At 35.4% G+C, this 24,614-nt stretch overlaps 1 protein-coding gene and 1 long non-coding RNA gene across 3 annotated transcripts in view; both read right to left on the bottom strand.

Annotated features, from left to right (window-relative positions):
• LOC136842449 (uncharacterized) overlaps positions 1 to 14,038 on the bottom strand; it is a 20,705-nt gene extending 6,667 nt beyond the window's left edge. Inside the window, 6 exon segments of the mRNA XM_067109804.1 lie at positions 523 to 647; positions 650 to 788; positions 1,286 to 1,450; positions 3,813 to 4,003; positions 7,360 to 7,462; positions 13,900 to 14,038. Of these exon segments, the coding sequence (XP_066965905.1) occupies positions 523 to 647; positions 650 to 788; positions 1,286 to 1,450; positions 3,813 to 4,003; positions 7,360 to 7,462 (723 nt within the window). The 5' untranslated portion in view covers positions 13,900 to 14,038.
• A 1,583-nt stretch (positions 14,039 to 15,621) lies between these two features.
• Positions 15,622 to 24,614, bottom strand: part of LOC136842451 (uncharacterized) — a 31,044-nt gene continuing 22,051 nt past the window's right edge. For both annotated transcript variants that reach the window (XR_010854221.1, XR_010854220.1), the window contains exon 3: positions 15,622 to 19,200. This is a non-coding gene — a long non-coding RNA (uncharacterized lncRNA). The remainder of the gene's footprint in view (positions 19,201 to 24,614) is intronic.

Genomic DNA, 24,614 nt, shown 5'->3' on the forward strand with positions numbered 1-24,614 from the left:
ACCTACGCCTCGGCCAGGTTGCTGTGTCTACCTTCCATCCACTGTTTTTCCCTCCTTCCGTCGGACTGTCCAAATTCAAATTCAAATATTCTTGTACAAGTACAAAACAGGTAATCCATTGCGTATTGCTAAAAAGATATTAAAGTCATAACACACTAGACACAACGTTTTGATCAGGTTTCTCCTCTATTAAGGTTGATGGAGTAATTACATGATAAAAGGCAACAGTGGTTGAATGAGAGTTCAGGAAACATGAGGATACTGTACCTTCTTTTCTATTAAACACATTCATACTTCTGAACTCTTGTAACTGTTTAGTTGTTTAAAAAAATTTATGCTAACTGAAACAAATTTCATGATTTGGCAAACAGATAATATGTAAGGGTCAATACTCCATTTTATTCAAAGTTCTATTACCAAAAGTAACAACCGCACACCTGAAACATTAAAATAATTAATAACCTAAATGTTATTTTAAGCATGCGGTCAAGATAAACAACAAAAAATAAACTACTACTGTACCTCTACAGTGTGAAGCCATCGTTGAGGAGGAACAAACATATATTCTCCATATGTGGGCCACAAAGGACGATGTGGTCCATACAAAGGAATGGATGAATTGTATGATATTTCAGTGCCCATACAAAATGCTGAGGAATGTACTTAGGGGGTATGTTAACACACTGTGTTACGGACTTCAAATCTTCTCGAACGCGAAGGCGATGATGTTTGGGGTCATAACAAGTATAATTCACAGGCGATTCATTCCAGTCGATGCTTAAATTCACCTGAAAATATTGGGAACCTTGAAACATTCTCCAAAAACAATCTATAACATTACCTTGCATGCATTGTTGCTGCTAACACACATATGGCAAATTTGCTTTAAATTAATAACAAGCACATTAAAATACTGTATTTAATTCTTCCAGCTTTATCACTACAGGAAGACATGAAATTTTTTTATATTGATAATCATTTGCTTTATCACATCTCTATCAATCATACTGTGCCTAAATTTGAGGTGTCACATGTTCCACAAAGTGGTACTGTATAAAAAATTTGTTTAAACATAGACTTTATTTATACAAATGGTATTTGATCACATCCCTACCAATCATACAGTGCCTAAATCTGAGGTGTTGTGCGTTTGACAAAGTGGTCATAATATAGTCAAAGGTATTGTACAAAAAACTTTAAACAAAAACTTTATTTATACAGAAGGTATTCTGATACTTTCTACCAATTCTACTAATAACGGTGAAATATTACAACTTTAACTGACCTTTCCGTTATCGCACTTGACATAGGGAATACCCATTGCAACACCATGCTTGTCATCCTTCATATTTTCAGGGAGATCTGCTGGGACTGCCCCCACTCTGTTTTGGGCTTTGACCTGAGGTGGATGAGGAAACCATTTGCCAAGCCAGTTACCTATTGGATCTTCCTAAAAAATTAGGAACAATTAGAACATTTTTGGCCTTGATTACACGCCAGATTCATACAATGTCCTCCACCATTAAAATGGCCACCATACTCTTGCGTAACTCAAGATAAAGCATAGCCATCATTGTTCCTTATGACGACAGTATGCATAATACATAGAGGGTTTAATTTTCATGCACACTGTATCTAATAAGCATTAGTAATTTAGAGATTAGAATAGTTCTTGCAATGCCAAATAATAAAAAATTGAAAAACACTAAGTTAAAAAAATCCTACAAGCTGAAATTTATGAAAAACAAACTAGTTGTCTTACTCTAGTAAAATCACTATAGATCTCAAAGAAATTCATATCACAATTTTTAAAAAACCTTATGAATACTGGGCATAGCACTAAAAAATCTCACTGGTTTATAGTTACAACACTCACTCTAAAATTACAGAGATTCAGCTCAGCAAAGCTTAGCATCAGTACCATAAAAGTCAACTGTACTAATATTTCATTAACAGCCAAAATCATACAAAAAATTGCTATTTTCACCCTATATAAACAAGCTTTACAACTGAAAAACTTGCCCAAAACTACATTTTTAATAAAAAAACCTACTTTTACTAGAGTATAACAAAATTTAAGGGATTTCAAAAATAATTGTGAAGTATATTATACTATGAACACTGGCTACATTAAAAATACAAGGAAATAAGAATAAAACATCATTAATATGTCAAACCTGTGACAAATATACATGCAGAAATCACATTCATAAAATCTTACTATTTTTAATTTTCCATATTTAATTTCAAAAGGAGCATGAATATTGTACTTAAGCTGTGATTGTCATTCTTAGAGCATCTGCTTTTACTCAGCATTTATTACATCTAGTTTTAACTTCAGAAGTTTCATTTGTTTCTTGCATGTGCAACATACAAGAAACAGTTTATAATGACCCCTGTCATTTTTATCCGTATTACTGCACAAAAGTTTATACACAACAATGAAAATTTATTCCATAAAAACCAACCAAACTTAGAATACATAGTTTCACTGTTAAGTAACTGAATGTGCTGACATATACACATACAATACTTACATTCTTGAAGAAATGTTTTGAAAATTACCTAAGATTTATGAGATTTACAACTTCAAATCTATTGATATGCTAACATACTTATCCTACAACTGAGGCTAAAACTGAATGGAAAGAAGTGAATCATTATTTTTACCTCAAGCTAATTTTTAACACATCCAAATAACAATTCTTCACCTAAAAAAAAAAAAAAAGATTCTTGAATTTTAAGGCCCCACTACCCAATAAAAGGGGATCCTGGCATTTTTGTTGATTAATATTCAGTTTGGTGAATCTAATACAGAAAACTACACAGGAGCGCATGCTCTCACCATTTAACTTGGCTTCCTTCTCCCTCTCTAAAAAAAAAAAAAGCACAAATATTGTATTTCATTCCTGAAGCTTTATGGAAACATAACAAGATTGTATATACTGTAAAACCAAAAACTTAGAATGTTTAAACACTGTACCATGCAGTAATATCTAAAGGTTAAACTATGAAAACATTTAATAACTACAAAAACATAAGTAAAGCCAAGGTTGTCAAGAGCAACATTAACATACTAATAAAACATCCAAACTTGCTTATAGTCTGTAAAAAGTGTGAAAAAAACAGATGTGCTAAAATATCTGCAAGGGACTAAGTAAAACAGTACTGTACATGCACTCCAAACTGTACCTGTACTGCCCATGAGTGATGTCTAAATTAGGATATCCTGCACTACTCATGAGAGATGTCTAAATTCAGATATGATTAGCGTATTTTATGATTTTTCTTCTATAACTTATTGTTTTCTCGAGATACAACTGCAATACAGACACCAACCTACTTACAAATGAGTTACGTTCCGGACAGCCGTTTGCTGTTTGTATGGTTTTTTTTTTTTTAAGTTGGTTACTGTACTCTTCAAGCCTATCTAAGTTCAGTATGATATAAAGTCAATACAGTACCGGACATTTTTTCATCCTAAAACTCAATACATTGTACATACATTACTGTATGTACAGAACAAGCACGCAAATCAAAATTTGAACTAACGGTTGGCAAAGGGGAGACTTTGAACACAATTTTAATTTGCAATCCCATTTGTTTGTATCTCTGAATATTTACAACTTGAATGTTCGTAAGCAGGGTGGTGTCTGTATTTATTTAAAATGGCCTCCATGAATCTGCTTGCTCCAAAATTCCTAATCAAAGGAAAATAATAAATAGAACAGATTTAATAAAAATTTTCAATTCCCTTCTAACCCATACACTGTTTCTATCAATAAAATAAAACTGGATAAACAGATGCTTACTGTTGTTTCAGGATAATCATAATCTGCTTCATTCTTTGATAATCTGATGCTGTTCTTGATTGACTTCAACAATGCAGATTCTACAGCATCAATGGCCTCTCTCTCTCCCCTTTGAAGCAGCTCTTTTTCATAATCCTGATCTACCAACTCATCAACTCCATTTACCTCGTCAAATTTTGTTTCAGGGTCATCTGAAAAGTAAACAAAACTCTGTATAATAAATTTTACACATCGACAGTAACCAAGCAACATCAAAATCCATGGATTCTGACACATTGTTAGCTATCATTTTTGAGGGAAAGAACTATATCTACTGTGTGTTCATAACATACACAAGCACCAAATAGCTGAAGGACAAAAAAACCAAACCTTCCAGCAGACATCTTGATCAGACGGGAAATCACCACATACCAGCGCAACTGAATGAATCAATGTATGAGCTTTAAGCCAAATGGTCTGGCACTGGGCCCCTCTAAAAGGATTCCACCCTGACCCATATGACTAAAGCACGATTTACACGCTACGATAAATTGTAGCGATTTATTGTAATGAAAAGGTTGTTACAATTTGTCGTTACGTGTAAACAGGAGATCGTAGCGATTTATTGTAGCAATCTCCTGTTTCCAAGTAACGACAAATTGTAACAACCTTTTCATTACAATAAATCGCTACAATTTATCGTAGCGTGTAAATCGTGCTTATTTCATAGTCTTAAATTAATCAGATGAATAATCCTTATTTCAACTTTGCCCCAAGAGAGTTCTAAAATGAGCGTTGAAAAACTAAGCCTTCAGTTGCAATTACATAATGGTATCTGGTTATGTCATCCTTTGGGTCAGAAGGTACAGTCCATTCCTAGTAATGACTATTAAGCATGTTTTGGTCCCTCCCAACAATGAAGTCAACCTTTAAAATCTTCAGTGGCAGCCATGTTGGTCTTCCATAATGATCAGGTTGGGAACCTGGGTTCAACATGTTTCAATACACCGATAGTCTAGTCTTCAGTGATGAACCTAAACAAAAATAATGTTCTTGGTAAAATCAACATTCTATGGGCTGCATTCACAAATTAAGTACTAATTATCTGAAACTGCAAGAACATTTATGACTGACCATCCTCAATGCATATCAAAACTGGAGACAAAATGATAATTTTCATGATGAATTATTTGGATCCTTACCTACTGTTAAAGTTAGCTTTATCTGTGCACCGTTTGGTGCGATTGACATTTTAAAAAAAATAAATATATGCTTGGCTAACTTGCTAGGACTTTGTACTCACCTGTTTCCCACCAGATGGTGCTGGAATGTTTATTCTGTCATATTTCTTCATGACCACCCACTAATTAATTTTACCATGAAAATTATCATTATTTGGAATGAATCTTACCTAATGTTGAAGCTAGCTGACTACCACACTGAATGAGGAAGGTGGGTTAGAGCAGCCAGAGAAACAGAGTTCAGCCAAGCAAACTAAAAGCTTTTTAATGGGGAGAAAAAGCTTCTCAACATTCCTGCCTGGTGTGTGATCCTTACTGGCAAGCACTGTCGCCAGACATTGGAACCACAACAGGGTGTAAGGCCCTCGTAGCGTGACTTGTCAGAGGATCCTTACAGGGAAAAAAGGACTATCTCGCAGAGTACTGGCGACTCCTGAGACTGAGTCAAAAGCCCATAACTGACAGTCCAAAACTTATAAAGATAATTACTACCTCCATATATGAAGGTGGCCTCCTATACACCAATGTGTACCTTCATGCTCCCAAAATTCAATAGCAGGATTCCTAACAACTAACGATAAGATGAAAAGTCAAGGTTGCTATCATATTTGGTTCAGGAGAAAGAGTCCCTGCTGCAATGATAGGACTACAGGCTTAACACCTCATGCTAAAATTGAACAACTGCAAGAATTGAGGCAAAAATAGTTATAACTCCCCTGAGTTGCAAGACAACATTCTCTAGAAGAAGGTTTTACAAGAAATAAAGACGTTTATGGTATGGAAGCCATGAGGATTATCTCCAAAAAAGGTAAAATACTCAGGAATCAACTGTGTGTGCATAGACTTGAGCCATCTTGGACATAGGAGTGTTTGGCCTTTTAACACCACAGATAAATTCTTAACTTCTCCTCTTACAGGTTTATGTATGTCCAGGTAAACCCTTAAAAGTCCTAACTGGACATATGACAGCCATTTATTCCATTGCTACCTAAGCAGATAAATTGGGCACTGTCACAAATCTGAGACGGGCTTTCAATTCTAAGTCTTTTCTCTCTGCAATAAAGGAAAAGAGAGAGGCTGCCACTAGAGCAATGCCACAGAACAAGATAGGGCTTGAAGCTCATTAAAATAACCTCTTAATAGGTCTAATCTAGACATTAAGACAGCCACTTCTTCACTGCCTACCAAAGCAGTTAAATTAGGCACTGTAACCAAAACTGGGAAGGGCTTACTCCTCTATATCTTCTCTCTAAGCAATGAATGAAGAGAGAGGGGTTGCCACTAGAACAAAGCCCCCAACAAGAAAGGACTTGAAGGTCACTAACACACTTTGCTGCAACAAGAGCTAAAAGAAAAGTGTCTTCAAAGTTCTTGAGTGATGCCCTATCAAAGGGCTTCACTGAGATTATGTCAACATCTGAAGGTGTCTGTCTAAATTTCATCGCAAATCCTATTTGGAAGAAGAAACTCCCAGAAAAAAGGATAGAAAACCTTTTCAAACTTTAAATCGTGAGCAATATTCTAGTCAGCATGATGTAAAACTGAAAGCAATGTAAAGTGGGATCCTTGACCTCTGTGACAGAACACTGCTTTGCGTACCTGAGATACTGGTACAGCTTAACTCAAGATACCTAGTGGAGTCAGTGCTGGATATCACTTAGGACAAGCACCATGATCAAAAATAACCACTGGTGGGAAACAGGTGAGTAAAAAGACAGTCCTAGCAAGTTAGCCAAGTGTATTTTGAATTTTTTTAAAATGCCAATCGCACCAAACAGTGCGAAGATAAAGCTAACTTTAACAGTAGGTAAGACTCATTCCAAATACTGTAATAGCACAATATACAGACTGATTCAGGACTAAAAATCATCAAGTTTAGGACCTAAGTCCTATTTTCAATGTTACCTGGAACAATTCACTTATTTCCATACAAATACCAGTGGTCAAATGGAAGATATTCAATAGTATCCATGTGACTATTGTATACAATGAAAACAACAAAGAAAATGGTACTACAGAGAAAATTCGGGATTATTTAATAACATTTTCCACAATTACCTTGCAGTGCACCCACTTAAAAATTCTGCTAATCTGACCAAATAAATATAATTTTTCCTCTGACGTCTCAAAAGCTCTTAATACCATATATAATCACTATACAGTATACTCCAAATATACCATTCAACTTTTTAAAAGTCTGTAAATAATAAAGTTACAGCCAATATGAGCTATTCTAAAATCTAGTATAACCTCTCATCAGTACCTTATCAGTAAAAATATAAAATATTACAAAGTAGCTCCTACAATAAAAGTGAAGAAAAACTTACCGGATACTATGTAGCCCATATCAGAACCAGGAGGAAAAACAAGCCTAGCCTGAGTCACACCAATAAGAAAGGTGACCACGGTGAAATATGCTGCCAGCGTCATCTGCAAAATATGGACACATTAAGACAGGCCTTGCATGGGCATGCTAAGCTACTAAAAGACAGGTCTACACTCACTAGTCTCATAAAGCAATAAGTCATTAACGGCAAAATTTAAGTTTCAAATTACACAAACCATTCCTTACCCAGAACCCATCATTTGGGGTAGCAAGGCTTTCTAAAAAAAAAAAAAAAAAAATCTACAGGCACTCTTGGGTGATCCTTTATCCCTCAATCCTTCCAGGTCCAATTTTAAAGTCATCTAAGAATTAATCTTATCTGGACTCCTTTTTCTTTTCTTTTTAACAAAATTCTCTCAAGATTACTTTTCCTTTTATATGTTTCCAGAACTACCTCCCACCTGGGACAAACTCTTGCAAGAGGAGTTTGATAACTGAACTGCCCAATTGTAGTAATGCTTTTAAGATTATCAACATATTACAGCAGTACAGTATCGACCTAAGCTTTATTACAGGAAGTTCTGACATTTCATGAATACAGTAGCACATGGACAACCTTACAAGATGCAGGATAAAGCAGGGCAAAGATGTACAATCAAGATCCCACACTCAAACATTCATGCCAGAGACTTCTTGGGGTTCCTAAAGTTCTTCAGTTACAGTAGGCCCAATGTGCTTCCTTGCAGGGTCTCCAAAGAAATAAGGGCAACTAATAATCCACTAACAATAACTCTGCACACTGTACACGATCCGTTCTCTTAATTAGCATCAAAATACAAGAATTTACTCCATACACAGGATACACAGCATTTTAATAAAATCTGACCAAAGATCAATTCTAAAAGGAATAGTAAATAAACTTGGGAGATCTTTCCATCTATTTTTTAACATGAAGCCTTCGTCATTATATCACATCTAATTAACTGGACAGTGAGTTAAGTATCCATAACCAAACTGTAATTTCATCAATTTTCTATATTATTTAACCAACATTTCAAGAAATAGTTTTCACTGCTGTCCAAATCTTAATGAGATCTATACTGATGAGATATCAATTAATCAAAATAAAATTTACATTATAGGTTTTACTATCTTCCATTTATCCAATACATTCCCACAAAGACTTGAAAAATTCATGATTACTGTACACTGCAAATAGAAAACCCCTGCCTTCATAGAAGTAAACACATTTTCCAAACACCTGCATTCAGTGGCTTTAATGTAAACTCACATGTTTACATTGCCAACACTTGCTGAATTCCATCAAAGGAATGACAGGTAATGAATTATACTAATTAATTATTTACATTCAGACTAGCATGAAAGGAAGACTAATAACATTTACAAAACTCAAGAACACTTTTTTTTTTTCTGCCGACAGTTAGGATTGAAGCATGAAATGAAAATTCATTGCAACCTACATATCTTTCTAAAAAAATATATAAAATATACAAAATACAGCCAATACAATGAAATACTTTAAGAAACTGCACATGGCAATAACCCAGTATCATGCAAAACTTGTTTTTAGTAAAGAACTACATAAAACATCTAGGAAAAATTAACAGCTACCTTTAATCGGATGAATCATACAACTTGAGCATACAGCTATTTATAAACTTCAAATTTAAAATGGCACTCCATCATGCAAAAAGGACTTCACCATATTTCTATGAAATTACTGTCCAAGTTATAATACAGTAGTATGGGTTTCATAGTTGATATGGTGTACACCTTATGACTCTTCAAATGTCTCTGCAAAGTTGTGCACAGAAAAACTGAGTTCCCAGGTACCACAGAGTGCCTTCAGTGAAGTGGAACAGGAAAAGAAGCTAGCTACAAGTATTGTAACTACCGTACAGTAAACCCGCATATTCGTGGGGGATGTGTACCACACCTCCCACGAATAGCTCAAATCGTGACTACTGTACTTGAAACTCCTCTAAAAACACTTACAACTGCCTATTTTCATAGTTCAAACACAAAAAAAAATCCTCTAAAAATGCTTATACCTGAGTATCTTAATAGTTTTATCACAAAAAGTGCATTCAGTCATAAAAATTATATGAAAATACAGTAATTAGTGAATATTTCTCGGTGAAAAATACTGCGAGTGGGCAAATTTTCCACAAATAACGTGTACATATGTTCCACAGAGAAATCCATGAATAGGTGAGTCCGTGAATCGTGAGAATGCAAATACAGGGGGTTTACTGCATTAATTTTTGGGGAATTAAGAAAATTACACCCTTTATCCAGTGGACTACAGTATATGGTAATTTTAAAATTCTAATTCAAGATTCTAATGCACTAGCATAACAAGACAATTACAATTAACCTGACAAGAGAATATAATAAACTACACAAGCAAGTAACATTTACCAGAAGTACAGAGAACAATCCTTTGGTTCACCATCAAGATTGAACCCTGGAATCGCAAATGAAAGGCAAGGACCTTCACAGGTCATTCCTCCAGGTTTAAAAATCTTCAATAATTCATATTCTGATTAAACGCTAGTTTACTCAATCCTTTAATTTTAAGGAAACTAATATGGTTAAAGGATGTGTTCCACTAAATACTGTAAGCTTAACAGCATGTAGTCACTTTACAAGATATCACAGCTAATGTATTGCTACTATAATTTCATCCTGACTGCCTCATGTCCTATAGGTTACAGTATATTATAAAAGTACTCTACAAAAACAGATGACTTGACAAACCTTATTTGTAATCTGCACTCTGCATCTGTTATTAAGCTAAACTAGTACTGAAAATCCCACATTAAATTTGCATATCTAAATAATACTGTCAAAGTCAAATGGGAAATGTCTCCCATTAATTTTAGGTAGCTATCAACATTTCTGTCATTTTATAAAAAGAAAACTACAAATCAAACTAATTACTATTGATATCATAATTATTCTTTTCCATAACGAACTCAGCAACAACGGAAAAATGAGAATTATTTCCAACAGGTTGGACATGGTGTCCTAGGCACGTTACGTTTAGGGGAGCATTTAGTTTTGGAAAACGTAAGTTTTGTGAAAACAGCAAACCAAAAAATTTTTGGACTTTCCAGAGAATCCAGAAACAATTGAGGAAATCTTGAGCAAGTTATCCCTGTATAATTATAACCCGTTTTCTCTATGACCTACCGCTAGAGAGCATGGGATATTTTAGAGCGTAACAAGTATTCTTGCACAAGTTATTTGGACACATTTTTACATGTATTGTTACAATTTGTCGTTCACAGTACCGTACAAGCAATAAACAAAATTTTCCATGACCCAATCTAAACTTTTTTTCTAGCAATAATGCTTCAAGATATGTTTAAAGTATTTACACATAAAACAGTCCATAACTCACTTGGACCTATCCATAATTAATCATACAGGCGTTTTTAACAAGCAATGAATACAATTGTCAATAAACCATTCTAAACATTCTTTTTAGCATTAACGTTTCAGGATGTTTACTTACACATAAAACAGTTGAAAACTGTTAATAACTAAAGTTCGATAATTCCTCAAAATTCAGAGGTCTGTACACCCCTTAAGATGCTTCCCGGTATTTCTCATTTCTTCATTTTTACCCTCCCAGAAATCCTAGTTTCCCATTGTGGTATCCCATAAAACTGAAATTTCCTAAAAGTATATTACGGTACTCCAATGACAACATAAAAATAAGGCACCTTTCTGTACTGCAGCTGCCTACTCTCACAGAAGGGAGAAAACTGAATAATCAGAATTCTGGAAATACTAATACATTTTCATTCTTTAACTAAACACCTGTTAAGCTCGAAAAAACAAGACTCTTCAATCCCCAGGAAAAACATATACCAGGTGCTAATGCAGAAATACATCTAGAACTAAAATCTTTGCACAGCTAGATCATACGGGTTTTGAAACAACAGCTATTGTAATTTTGTATTAAATGTACCATACCAATATGTAAGGTAAAAAAAAAATCTAAATTCTGTTCTCCTTCTGTCTATCATATAACCTTGAAATGGGCATAACTGAAAGTAACATTGATCTACTGACTGCATTGAGTTCTGTCAAAAACTTTCAGAAAATAACATCATATTGAATTACTGTGTAACTACATTTAACTGAAAGCTTGGTATATACTGTATTATTCTCAGAAGATTATACAGGGATCCTGAGAAATCCAGAAGGGTTGACAACCTAATTTATAGGCCTAACAAGCACTTCTACTCCATTGATTAATGTGTGAAACTTTCATTTCTTTCTGACACAGAATTCATATTGCAGTACCAAAGATGAAATTATGTTAATTTTCACATATATTTCAAATAAAGTATGCATGCAAGTTATTAAAACCAGTTTTACTTACAAATAAAAGTACAATGACTTTGATAATTTTCTAATTGTACTGTTGTAGTTTTGAAGATGTTTGGGAAGTTATAGGTAAATACAAATTTTAAAAGGTTTCCAGGCAAAGTTCCCAGGTATTTTCAGGACTGCAGTTTTCCAACCTATCTTAACATTTTTACTTCGGTTAAAAGACTGGGTGTCATACTATTAAAGACAAAATAATGAGGACTCTTTTAACAGTGTTAATCTTACTATACACAGAAACAAGATAAATGAAAATACAAAATCCATTAGTTTTAATTAAAGTTCTCACCATAAACTTTCAAAAGTAATGAAACCCATTTTAAGGGAAAGTAAGAGCTAAATAATTCTAGTCACTGGAATCCCTTTTAACAACCAGCATCACATTTTATGGATGAAGAAAACCTTGCCTTGTAACTAAAAGACTGACAAATAATTCTGTCTGTTTGTAAATATCAACAAATTGCAAACAGCAGACCAATTGTAATTTGTGAATTGTTGTGGCACAGGGCTTGTTTTTCTGTATTTCAATAAAAACTTGAAAGCACTAAACCATATTAACAAATTAAGCAACCATCGTTAACTTAAGTAGAGGGGCAGTAAGATTAAAGGAGCCTAATTTATGGTACTAGGTCAGGTTAAGATGGGATCTGGACCCCGACCAGGTAGAACTTAATGCATTATCTTAGGTTAAGTTAGGTGTAGCCTAATCCTTGTAACTGCTCTCACCCCATTTTTGTGCTTTATTTTGCGTGGTTATTGTTAATGATTATCAACAATAACTATATATTTTTCAGATTATGTATGCCTCAACATTCTTGCTGGTCTAATTCCTTCAATTAGGCTTTTTTCTGCACCCAAAAATCTCTTTTTTTTTTGTTAACTGTTAAAAATACGAGGGGCAACGACACAAAAACTTGTGGTTTGCACAAATAATAATAAAAACATAAAAATACCGGTCAAAAATATAAACATTTATGTGGTTCATGAAAAACAATGTACTTTACAATAGTATGGCTAATGTTAAATCTTGATATTTAGGCACTCAAGTTAAGGTACCCTGATCAGCTTCATTTCTGAGAAACTTCATTAATGCAATAAGGGTGAAAGAAATTGTCTTTGCTAAAGGTTGATGTGGGTACGCCATTTAGCAAAACTACAAAACTTGGGATGATCTCACTCAAAATCAACTTAATGTCACCTTAAATATTATAAGTTAGGAATGACCAGGACTCCGTCCCCATGATTCCAATCAACCCATGAAGCCTTGCCTAACACTACAAAATCACATACGAAGAACAATTCAAAAATGCAAAACTAGTCGTACGAAGCCCCCTTGTTAAGCTAGGCTATATTTCTCACTGAACTCCACCCAGGGGACTAGGACTCGATCAGTACACCTCCTTACCACATAAAAAGCCTAACTTGGCACAGAAAAATCAAAAGGCGAAAAATACAGGTAGTGGAAGATTCGTGAAGCCCTATGCTAGGCCAGATTGATTTATAATTAAATCTTACTTAAATAGCTTACCCTTGGATAATAGATACACGAAAGATGAGTATTGGTGCTTGGTTTTTTATTTTTCTCCCATATGCATCTAAAATCTACTGAAATAGGCTAGTCCAGGCTTAAGCTGGCTCCAAGTCTTTCATGACTTAAGGTAGGTTAATTATGCTCGTGGCTAAGTCTAACAGTTTGAAAAATGTAAAATGGCCACAAATTAAGTTTAAGACTAATTCTAGTTGTTTAAATAATGCACAATGACTCAATTATGCCATTCACGAGGCCTGCGCTTACTTCATCAGCCTTGACGTTACGACATGAAGCCTTACGGAAGTAGGAACAACAAAACATCCCTAAAATGGAATTCATTAGTTTGAATTCGCTTTACCATATACGTGACAAAACAGCTGCTAAAAATCAAGTTTACATATCACTTTTCACATAACATATAAAATGGGTGTAATTTCTTACCATATGCAACGACCCACGACAATCGTGACAAGGTCACTTAGCCAGCTTGAACGGCTGTATTAAAATGGAAACCCTTCCTTCCTTCAAGGTACAACGACCCGAAAATGAAACATAATTTATTATCCAATAGAAATACATCGTATTTACCTTCAAATAGTGAAGAGACGTGCCAGGTCTCACGTTATCTCAATTCAACTATCGATGCGACTGACGGGAAACAGCTGTGTTGCGGCGAAGGTTAAATGGATTGTTTACAAAGCGCGTTCAGTCACAATCATTTCACAACTATTCCCGTTTCATAATAGTTTTATGAATGTTTTTGGGAGGGATAAATGGAAAACTAATAAATTATCGAACAAATATTTTAAAATTTATATTTATGCAAATAATATTGCGTTGTTTCGTATATATCATTAATTTATATTCAAATAATCCTGAACTAGGAAGATTTGTGTCGCGCATGTTACTGAACACAGCTACACATACAAACATAGATAAGCAGTATATAGAGAGTTGTATACAATGCTGCGCTGAATTTTCACGTAGCAAATTTGGCATGATCAGGACCCATGCATGAAACACTGCATAGTATCCCGACCAAAAAATAATCGAATGATTTTCACATAGTGTTCATCTGTGCCTTTCATATACTTATAGCTAAAATATGGTTAGAGCCTTCATTGGTAGTGTCAAAATGAAAAAGAGAAATGTCTGACTACACAAAAATGTACTTAGGTTATTAAAAAAAAAAAAAAGGAACAAGAGGGTATACAAGAACTGAAATAGCAAACGGAATATGACTTTAAAATACTCAAAATGCAGAGGAAAACTATCAAAACAAATACTTAGTTCATCTTTTGGGTATATGCATCATTTTTAGCAAAGAAGAAGCAGTGTTCATTCAGTGACAGTTTTCACCTAAATATTACATTCTCGAGGAAACCTCAAGACGATGGCTCATCTTGTTTGTTGACCAGATTTCAGAGTTCCACAGCAGTCTGCCTATTCTCTTACTTCTTAAAATACAAACCATCATAGGGCCAGAGCCTGTGCTAGCATAGGCTCACTTGCTCTAGACCAGCCACCTAGGGGTAAGCCTCAGGACCAAAGTCAATAGATACAGCTATGTCTGGACCACCCCCAGGGGAGTGATCCTCAAGTGAAATGAGGACTGAACAGAAGCTTGGGGGGAGATGTACATTGAGAGGGAAGTACTGTAATTGTATTTTTCTCGTATCTTGCCATCCTAGAAGGCTTTCTTATGAGGAAGGATTATGAAAGGTGGCATTATCCCATGGTGTCTTGTTATTCTTAGGCCTGTGTAACCTCTCAGAGAATTTGTCAAATTCTTATGATTTTAGTCATTTTTATGCCTTTGTTAAAAGCTAGTTTATCGCATTTTATTTCATTCAGTGGTGGATTTCACGACACGTACGGTCAGCATCTTGGGTAAACATGCAGTTAGCAGCGAGTAGTTTTTACCCGTGTCCCTGTTGTTTAATATGTCATTTTGGGGCAGTCTATTGATGAAGGTATTAAGGTAATTATTTTTACATTTCTTCAAAATTCATTCCATTTATTCACCACTCAACCTTTTTCCCCACCTCATGAGGATCATAGGGTCAGGAGGGAAAAAAAATTAAGCCTATCTCATGCCAGCACAGGTTTCTGCTCTAGAGCAGCTGCAAGTGAAGTTAAGGCGTTGTAGTGAATGAGAGACCTGGTGTGAACCACTACATTCGGACACACCAACCAGTAACTGAAATATAAAATATACAAATATGCTATGCTAAATTTTCAGGGCCCGACTTTAATAACAAGAAGCTGGCGAGCCAAGGAGGGTAATAAAAGAAGAAGTTTCAATACGATTTTATTACATAATACTTCAAGATGTATCTAGACCCAGGGGAAAAACATAATTATAAATAAATAAACTTCAACTTACAGGGTAACAGAAAACAAAAACAGAGAAAATCATTATGAATAAACTGAAACCAAGTCTTAGTCTGTGGAATGGAATGGAATATAATGGAATATGAAATTCAGGCCTGAAGGGATTATTCAGCGCCCTCACTGCTTTGTCCACCGAGAAGTTGAATGACTGGGATTTTTTGAGGGGACGAAGTTCCCTCGGGAGGAAAGTAACACAAGTGAGGTTTAAAAACAGCACCCCTTACAGTACATCTGCCTAATGACTATGTACCGACGTTGTCCGTTGCTTGAATACCGTGAAGGGTGCCCTGAACTTTGCTGGAAACCTACAGAAAGTCCGTCGACGCAGCGTACTAAGTTAACTCTTTGGTATATTTAATCAAAACTAACTAAAATAGTGCAAGTCAACCTTAAGTCACCCCCTGGACGAGCCAGGTAATCCGCACTGGTACACTTTTGTTGCAGAGGTATAATGTCATCATTTAACTTACTAGCGAAAATGAAACATAAAACTGATTAGCACCATTTAACTACTAAAACTGCAATGAAAAGCAAGACAATTAACTTGCAAAGTAAGCTTCAGTGGAATAGAAGAAAAGAAGCATGATAAATTCCAAATGAAACTGCAGAGAGAAAAAAATCATAACTTTGAGCAATATTTAAAGACTCCAGTAGGCTGACAACCAGACAGAATAACAACATTGTATCAGAGGCAGATCAAGATACATAAATACAACCATAACTGTACGTACAGGAAGTCTTGCAGACAATACCTTGTTTCCTGACAACGTTAAATATGTTTTAAAGCACAGAAAAAGAGAGGTAGCATTAAATAATGTCATGAATTCAGAATTAAATGAATAACAATGTTACCTTTGCATAGCAGGTAATAACAACACCACAATAAAAACACTGTACAAGATTGTTAGGTCTATGAAGTCTTGTATCTGATGGAGTACTACGCCATACACCATTAAATGTACCAGCTACTGTTCCGTTCTAAATCACTGTACAGTATATGCAAGGTCTCATAATTTCAAACCGAGCTGAGACAAGATAACTACAACACAGATGGCGTTATCAACTTGCTATATTCATATATTTAAAGGACAATAATCTGTCGCTGGTAACGAATAAAACAAAAAAGATACCAGACAACTACCCTGTGGAACACCAGACAAGAAAGTTCAAAGCTCACTACAAAATACCATAACCAATCAAGTCTCCTGCTTGTCACACCTAAACTGTGGGTGACATGATGTTACAAAGTCCACACAAAACAGCTTCAAGGTTGACCAGCTCAAAGCACCAATACCGTTGAACATTTTTAGCTTCAGTGATATCAGATGCAGATATTTACCGCCAGATCAACAAAAAAATAAATATAAAATGAAAAGAAGCAGACTTGCCTACCAGTTCCTCCTTTTTGCAGTTTCAGAGGACGAAGTCTGTCGTTCAAAGAGCGCATGAGTCGATTTTTTTGTATTGATCCTGCTCTATGAAATGAGCAGGTTACTGGCGTCTTTCTTTTTTCCGTAAATAGAATTCTGAAAAGTATATGTTTCAGGGAACCGTTTGGTAAATAGGCTTTTCTCGTGTTTTCTTAGAGGGCGTTTAGCAAAGTTGGTTCATGTATACAGATATGTTACAAATTCTCCTACTCACAGAACTCGCTGTTTGATACGCTCTTCTCGTTTCTGCCCCCATAAACGACCACAATCTTTGTGTTTCCATTTAACAAACAAAACGATTCTAGTAGGTTTTTGGCAGAACAAGCGAACTGAAACGGAACCAGACTACAGTAGACTCCTATGTACGAAGTAAAACAACTGAATTACGACTTCACCTTTTGTCACAGCATTGACTGGTGCCTTTTGCTTTCAATATTTATAACCACCACATGTGGTCTTGTACCTTTCCTTACGCAAGATATTCAGCTGATGCCTTTTGTTTCTTACCATGAATACAAGCATATGTTGTCTTTGAAACAGAAACCTTTTATTATCTTTGGTATAAGTTTACATATGATTTTACATTTTGTTTTTAAGTATACAAAATATCTTTTGCTATGAATACCACATTTATATGTTGTGAATGTGTTTATTATGTTTTACAATCTCTGTAAATGCATTCACACATCTTTATATGTTAAATTCTATGTATATAATATATGTGTATATATATATATATATATATATATATATATATATATATATATATATATATATATATATATATAGTTTGTTGTCTTATACCTGTAGTTACGAATGTATTTACAATAATCTTTTACTTATTGCTTTGTATATTACATAAACTGCCATCACTTGAAGCTTTATGTACATATTTCACGAGATAAAATGCCAAAAAGTCAAAAGGTTTATGTAATCTACGAAGCAAAACGAGTGCAATCACTTTAGCATTATGCATAATATGAAACAATATATAATTGACAACAGCAGCATTTTATATACATCGAAGTGCTTTTGAAACGAATACATACATTTTAAACTGGAAAATCATTATCACTATCACAGTAATTTACAGCTTGTTTTTCTGGAGCTGACAGTAAGTATCCCGTGCTGACTTCACTGAAGTTAATAGTGAAGGTAATATAATAAATATTCAACGTCACCTCAAAAAATACAGACTATAGGTGTTTGATGTATAATTAGTTCTTTTCCACTCTTCTTTACATAATGCCCGAATTTCAATTAGGTTAAGTCTTCATTATGCTTTTACCACTGACTGTTCTTCTCTTCTCATCACATGGTCAGACCACCTCGGTCTTTCAGATCTTGGTCTAAGATTTTTCATTCAAATAGGAAAATTGAGCAAAGAACACTTAGGGTCAGTTCATAGAAAGGTCTACAAAGTTTAAAGAACAACAGATGGAAAGTTCATACAAGTTTTCCCAACAAAATAACGAAGAAATATAACATCTGAACAAAGAAATGTATAAAGAGACCTCTGGGAAATACATATGCAATAATGACTAGTACCTCGATGTCAGTCACATTCTTCATAAACTTTGCTTTATAATTTCACTTAGATATAACTATATAAACATTTTACTCTTCCAGGTGTTAGCTACAGTTATCTATCGAGCTGTTGCTAATTTTCATCACTTTACATTAACTAAAAACTTGAGCTTACCAATTTGCTAGAAGTGACAATAATGAACCTGTGGCCTTTAGCTATATCAAATTCCTTTTTGCCTTTTCATATTCACATAAAATATACGATATTGAATCTGTGTCCACTAACAAGAGGATTCTGATTCGCGGTTGCCCTCCGATTCAGGCCCCTCACGTAAACAGTCAACACAGTCGACAGAAATTCAACTTGAAATCTTGCGCATGCGTCGTTCCATGCCTTCGTCAACACCACGAAGATAAGTGAGTACTCCTTAGATCTGCGTTTTGTTTAGGTTCATCTTTTCGAAGCTCCAGTCTCGCTGCTTTTTTCCCTTGTTCGTCTTCGAGCAGTTTTTTTTTTTTTTTGATTACAGCTGCGGATCTGTAAGATGAAACTTTGTTAGACAAAAAGCAAATTTTGCACTTATACGATATATGCAGATTTAGCATGCGATAGAACGTACAAAACTCAGAATTGCACAAATAGTCTATACAATTTCACACGGTAGAGCAATTATATATATATATATATATATATATATATATATATATATATATATATATATATATATATATATATATATATATATATATATATATATATATATATATATACATATATATATATATATATATATATATATATATATATATATATATATATATATATATATATATATATATATATATATATATATATATATATATATATATATATATATATATATATATATATATATATATAATATATAATGTAATATACATACACACACCCATATATATATATATATATATATATAATATACATACATGTGCGTGTGTGTGTACTTTTGCGTCCTTGTCTTTACAAGGATATAATTCATGTGAACATGCGTAATTATTTGAGCATATCAGCCTGTGCGCGCGCGCGTGCGTGTATATATCAGGTGACTGATAGAGAAGCTAAACAACCACACCCTCGGAACGACTGGTTTCAAAATGTTACGTGGAAGAAGGAGGAGGAGGAGGAGGAGGAGGAGGAGGAGGAGGAGGAGGAGGAGGAGGAGGAGGAGAAGGAGAAGGAGAAGGAGGAGGAGGAGGAGGGGAGGGAGAAGGAGAAGAAGAAGAAGAAGAAGAAGAAGGAGTAGAAGAAGAAGTAAGTAGGCTCCGTTGACCCCTGTCCAGTGGACGGTCTCACACCCACGCCTTCAGCGTGATAAAAGACGACCAGTCCACACACACACACACACACACACACACACACAGATTGGAAAGCTGTAAAGAATGAGAAAGAATGAGAGAGATTGGAAAGTTTACCGTGCTTTCTTTTGTTTTCATTCACGTTCGCCTTTCGCTACTGGGGCCAACTTTGAGGGAATCTGCTTCTCATAAAAAAAGGTTGCATGCTCTCTCTCTCTCTCTCTCTCTCTCTCTCTCTCTCTCTCTATATATATATATATATATATATATATATATATATATATATATATATATATATATATATATATATATATATATATATAAATAATCTAGGAATTAGGTTGCTAGCCATTCTCCACGAGTTACTGTTACGCTACCCAGCGCTCGGCAGTCAAGAACTTCCATTGACCCTTCAGACACGCGATCGATTCCACGGGGGTACGTGGGGTAGGGAGGGGGGAGGGAGGAGGGCGGAAGGACACGGCTGAAACCGTTCCTTGGAGAATCCTTAGCGATCCTTCAGACCCAAGGCAGTGGAGCAACAGGGCGTTGGTCGACCGATGGTACTATCTTACCGTTACCGAATGCCCGGAAACTTTGCCCTTCTCGGTGGGCAAACGATTGACGACGTTAAATCAACAGACGAATCTGTTAAATAGAATACTTAAACGTTATTAGAATAACAGAACTACGGTGATATAAAATTGGTTTTAGAATCTAAATAGAATAACAGAACTACGGTGATATAAAATTTGGTGTTTAGAATCTGTTAAATAGAATACTTAAGTTAATAGAATAACAGAACTACGGTGATATAAAATTGGTGTTTACGCAGAAAAACAAGTAAAAATGCGTCGAAGTTTCTTTGGCGCAACCGAGTTTTCTTACAGCGTATAATGCTATATGACCCGCGGCCCATGGAACTTTCAGCCACGGCTAGGTGGTGGCCTGCCCTATAGTGTTGCCAGACGCACGATTATGGCTAACTTTAATTAAATAAATAAAATAAAAACTACTGAGGCTAGAGGGCTGCAATTTGGTATGTTTGATGATTGGAAGGTGGATGATCAACATAGCAAATTGCAGCCCTCTAGCCTTAGGTAGTTTTTAAGATCTGAGGGCGGACAGAACTTCGGACGGACAGACAAAGCCATCTCAATGGTTTTCTTTTACAGAAAACTAAAAACTGGTATTCATTGATTTTGGAGACCTGTTTTATTACAGGCTTAATTCTGGAATTTATATTGATTTAAAAACTGATGTTCACTGAGGTTTAAAATTATTTTTCTCTGAGGATTAAAACTGGTGTTCACTGATGATTAAAACTGCCATTTTCACTAGGAATCGAAATTTATTCAGATAATTAAGACTGGCAGAATACAATTTACATCATTAAAAATTAATAATTGATTTCCATAAGTCAATAGAAACCCATCTGAATAAAAAATTTACTTCACAAGAACAAGAAAATAGCATCCACAGTGAAGTAAAATTTCCAATAAAGGAATATAAAAATTCCTCTCTTAGGAAATCAAAACTGGCAACCCACTGGAACTGAAGTGAATTGAATAAGGAGTTTAGGCCAAAGGCCAAGCACTGGGACCTATGAGGTCATTCAGCGCTGGAAAGAAATTTTGGATGTAGGTAGGTGAGAAAACCTCGCAGCTGCACTCTGTAGTATTTGTCAAGAGATGGGTGGATAGCAAGATGGAAGAAAGATAATATGAAAGGAGGTAGAGTAAAAGTAATGAAAGGGGTTGGAGCTAGAGGTCGCAGGAACGCTGCAAAGAACCTTTAATAATGCCTACAGTATACCTCATGAGGTGCCTGACGCCACTAACAGGCCCTACGGGCCCCATTGGAATTAAAACTCATGGAGAATAAAAAGTGGCGTTCACAAACGATAAAAAATAACACAAAAATTAACATAGTTTTGATCAAGGTGGATTTGTTGATTTATGAAAAAAAATTATTAATTTTTAATCATTTAAAAGGTATTTTTGAGAATAAGGGAACACCAGTGTTAATTTTTATAGCCAGTCTTAATTCACTTCACAGGTTTAGATTCCCCGAGACAATGCCTGTTTTCATCCTCAGTGAAAACCAGTTTTAGATCCTCAGTGAATACCAGTTTTAGATCCTCAGTGAACACCAGTTTTAATCCTCAGTGAACACCAGTTTTCATCCTCAGTGAACACCAGTTTTCATCCTCAGTGAACACCAGTTTTCACCCTCAGTGAACACCAGTTTTCATCCTCAGTGAACACCAGTTTTCATCCTCAGTGAACACCAGTTTTCACCCTCAGTGAACACCAGTTTTCACCCTCAGTGAACACCAGTTTTCATCCTCAGTGAACACCAGTTTTCATCCTCAGTGAACACCAGTTTTCACCCTCAGTGAACACAGTTTTCACCCTCAGTGAACACCAGTTTTATCCTCAGTGAACACCAGTTTTCATCCTCAGTGAACACCAGTTTTCATCCTCAGTGAACACCAGTTTTCACCCTCAGTGAACACCAGTTTTCATCCTCAGTGAACACCAGTTTTCATCCTCAGTGAACACCAGTTTTAAACACCAGTTTTCATCCTCAGTGAACACCAGTTTTCATCCTCATCCATCCTCAGTGAACACCAGAAAACACAGTTTTCATCCTCAGTGAACACCAGTTTTCACCCTCAGTGAACACCAGTTTTCATCCTCAGTGAACACCAGTTTTCACCCTCAGTGAACACCAGTTTTCATCCTCAGTGAACACCAGTTTTCATCCTCAGTGAATACCAGTTTTAAATTCTCAGTGAACACCAGTTTTCATCCTCAGTGAACACCAGTTTTCATCCTCAGTGAACACCAGTTTTCATCCTCAGTGAACACCAGTTTTCATCCTCAGGAAACCTCAGTGAACACGAGTTTTTATCCTTAGTGATTACTAATTTTAATCCTCAGTGAAAACCAGTTTAAATCCTCAATGAACACCAGTTTCCATCCTCAGTGAACACCAATTTTTATCCTCAGTGAATGCCAGTTTTAATACTGTGAGCACCAGTTTTTATCCTCAGTGAACTACAGTTTAAATCTTCACTGAACATCAGTTTTATTCCTCAATGAACAGTAGTTTTAATCCTTGATAAACACCAGTTTTAATACTCAGTGAACAATAGTTTCAATCCTCACTGAACGCCAGTTTTACTTCTTAGTGACTTCTGATTTTAATCTTCAGTGAGGACCAGTTTAAATCCTCAGTGAACAACATTTTCAGTCCTCAGTGCACACTAGTTATAATCCTTAGTGACCATTAATTTTAATCCTCAGTGAACACTAGTTTTAGTCCTCAGTAAAGGCCAGTTTCAATCCTAAGTGAAAACCAGTTTCAGTCCTCAGTGGAAACCAGTTTTAATCCTCAGTGAAAACCAGTTTTAATCCTCAGTGAATACCAGTTTTAATCCTCTGTGAAACAGTTTTAATCCTGTGAAAATCAGTTTTAATCCTCAGTGAATACCAGTTTTAATCCTCAGTGAATACCAGTTTTAATCCTCAGTGAAAAACAGGTTTAATCCTGAGTGAAAACCAGCTTTAATCCTCATTGAACACCAGTTTTCATCCTCAGTGAAAACCAGTTTTCAACCTCAGTGAAAACCAGTTTTCATCCTCAGTGAAAACCGGCTTTATTTCTCAGTAAAGGCCAGTTTCAATCCTCATTGAACACCAGTTTTAATCCTTAGTGACTATTAGTTTTAATCGTCAGTGAAATACAGTTTTAATCATCAGTGAAAACCAGTTTTAATCCTCAGTGAAAACCATTTTCAATCCTCAGTGAACACTAGTTTTAATCGTTAGTGATTACTAGTTTTAACCCTCGGTGAAAACCAGTTTTAATCCTCAGTGAAAAACAGTTTTAATCCACAGTGAAACACAGTTTTAATCCTCAGTGAAAAAGTGTTAATCCTAAATGGAAAACAGTTTTAATCCTCAGTGAAGGCCAAAAATGAATGAAATAACATCTCCTCCAGAATGTCCGGTTATATACCACCTGTACAATCCGACTGCTTAGGTCCCATAACAATTGTAAAAACAAAAGCGGGGCGTCTTGTGCCACTCGGCGACGTCTCCATTTGTGCCGAGCTGAGAACGCTGTGACTGAGCTAGAATGTTCTTAAATGAAAAAAAAAAAAAGTCAAAGTCTACGTAAATTCAGTCATTTTAGTCTTCAAAAAATTTTTTTCTTTGTAGTATTTAATAGCAATAGCCTTAAAGACACTATGAAAATTCCCCAACGTGGCGATGACTGATTACTATTGAACATTATTCAGATACATAGTTATTATTCAATACGTATGCTAACATACAGGGCTTGATTTCTAATTGACATCCCACCGAGTGTGAAAATATAGATAACAGAGTGAGAAAGGAGTCAAAAGATAAACGCAGACACAAGAGAAATCAACAAACATGAACGGCAGTATAGTCTAGGAAAGAGCTCGAGTCATTGCCATTCACCCCGCGGAAGAACCCGACGACCAAAACATTCATCGTACTTTAAAAGGTCTCCCCTTTTAGGCTACTGGGGTGACCCCAAAACGAAATTTGTTCGATTAGCGATGCATCCCAAAACGGAGAG

Source organism: Macrobrachium rosenbergii, chromosome 10 (assembly GCF_040412425.1).
Source record: "Macrobrachium rosenbergii isolate ZJJX-2024 chromosome 10, ASM4041242v1, whole genome shotgun sequence".
Taxonomy (NCBI): Eukaryota; Metazoa; Arthropoda; class Malacostraca; order Decapoda; family Palaemonidae; genus Macrobrachium; species Macrobrachium rosenbergii.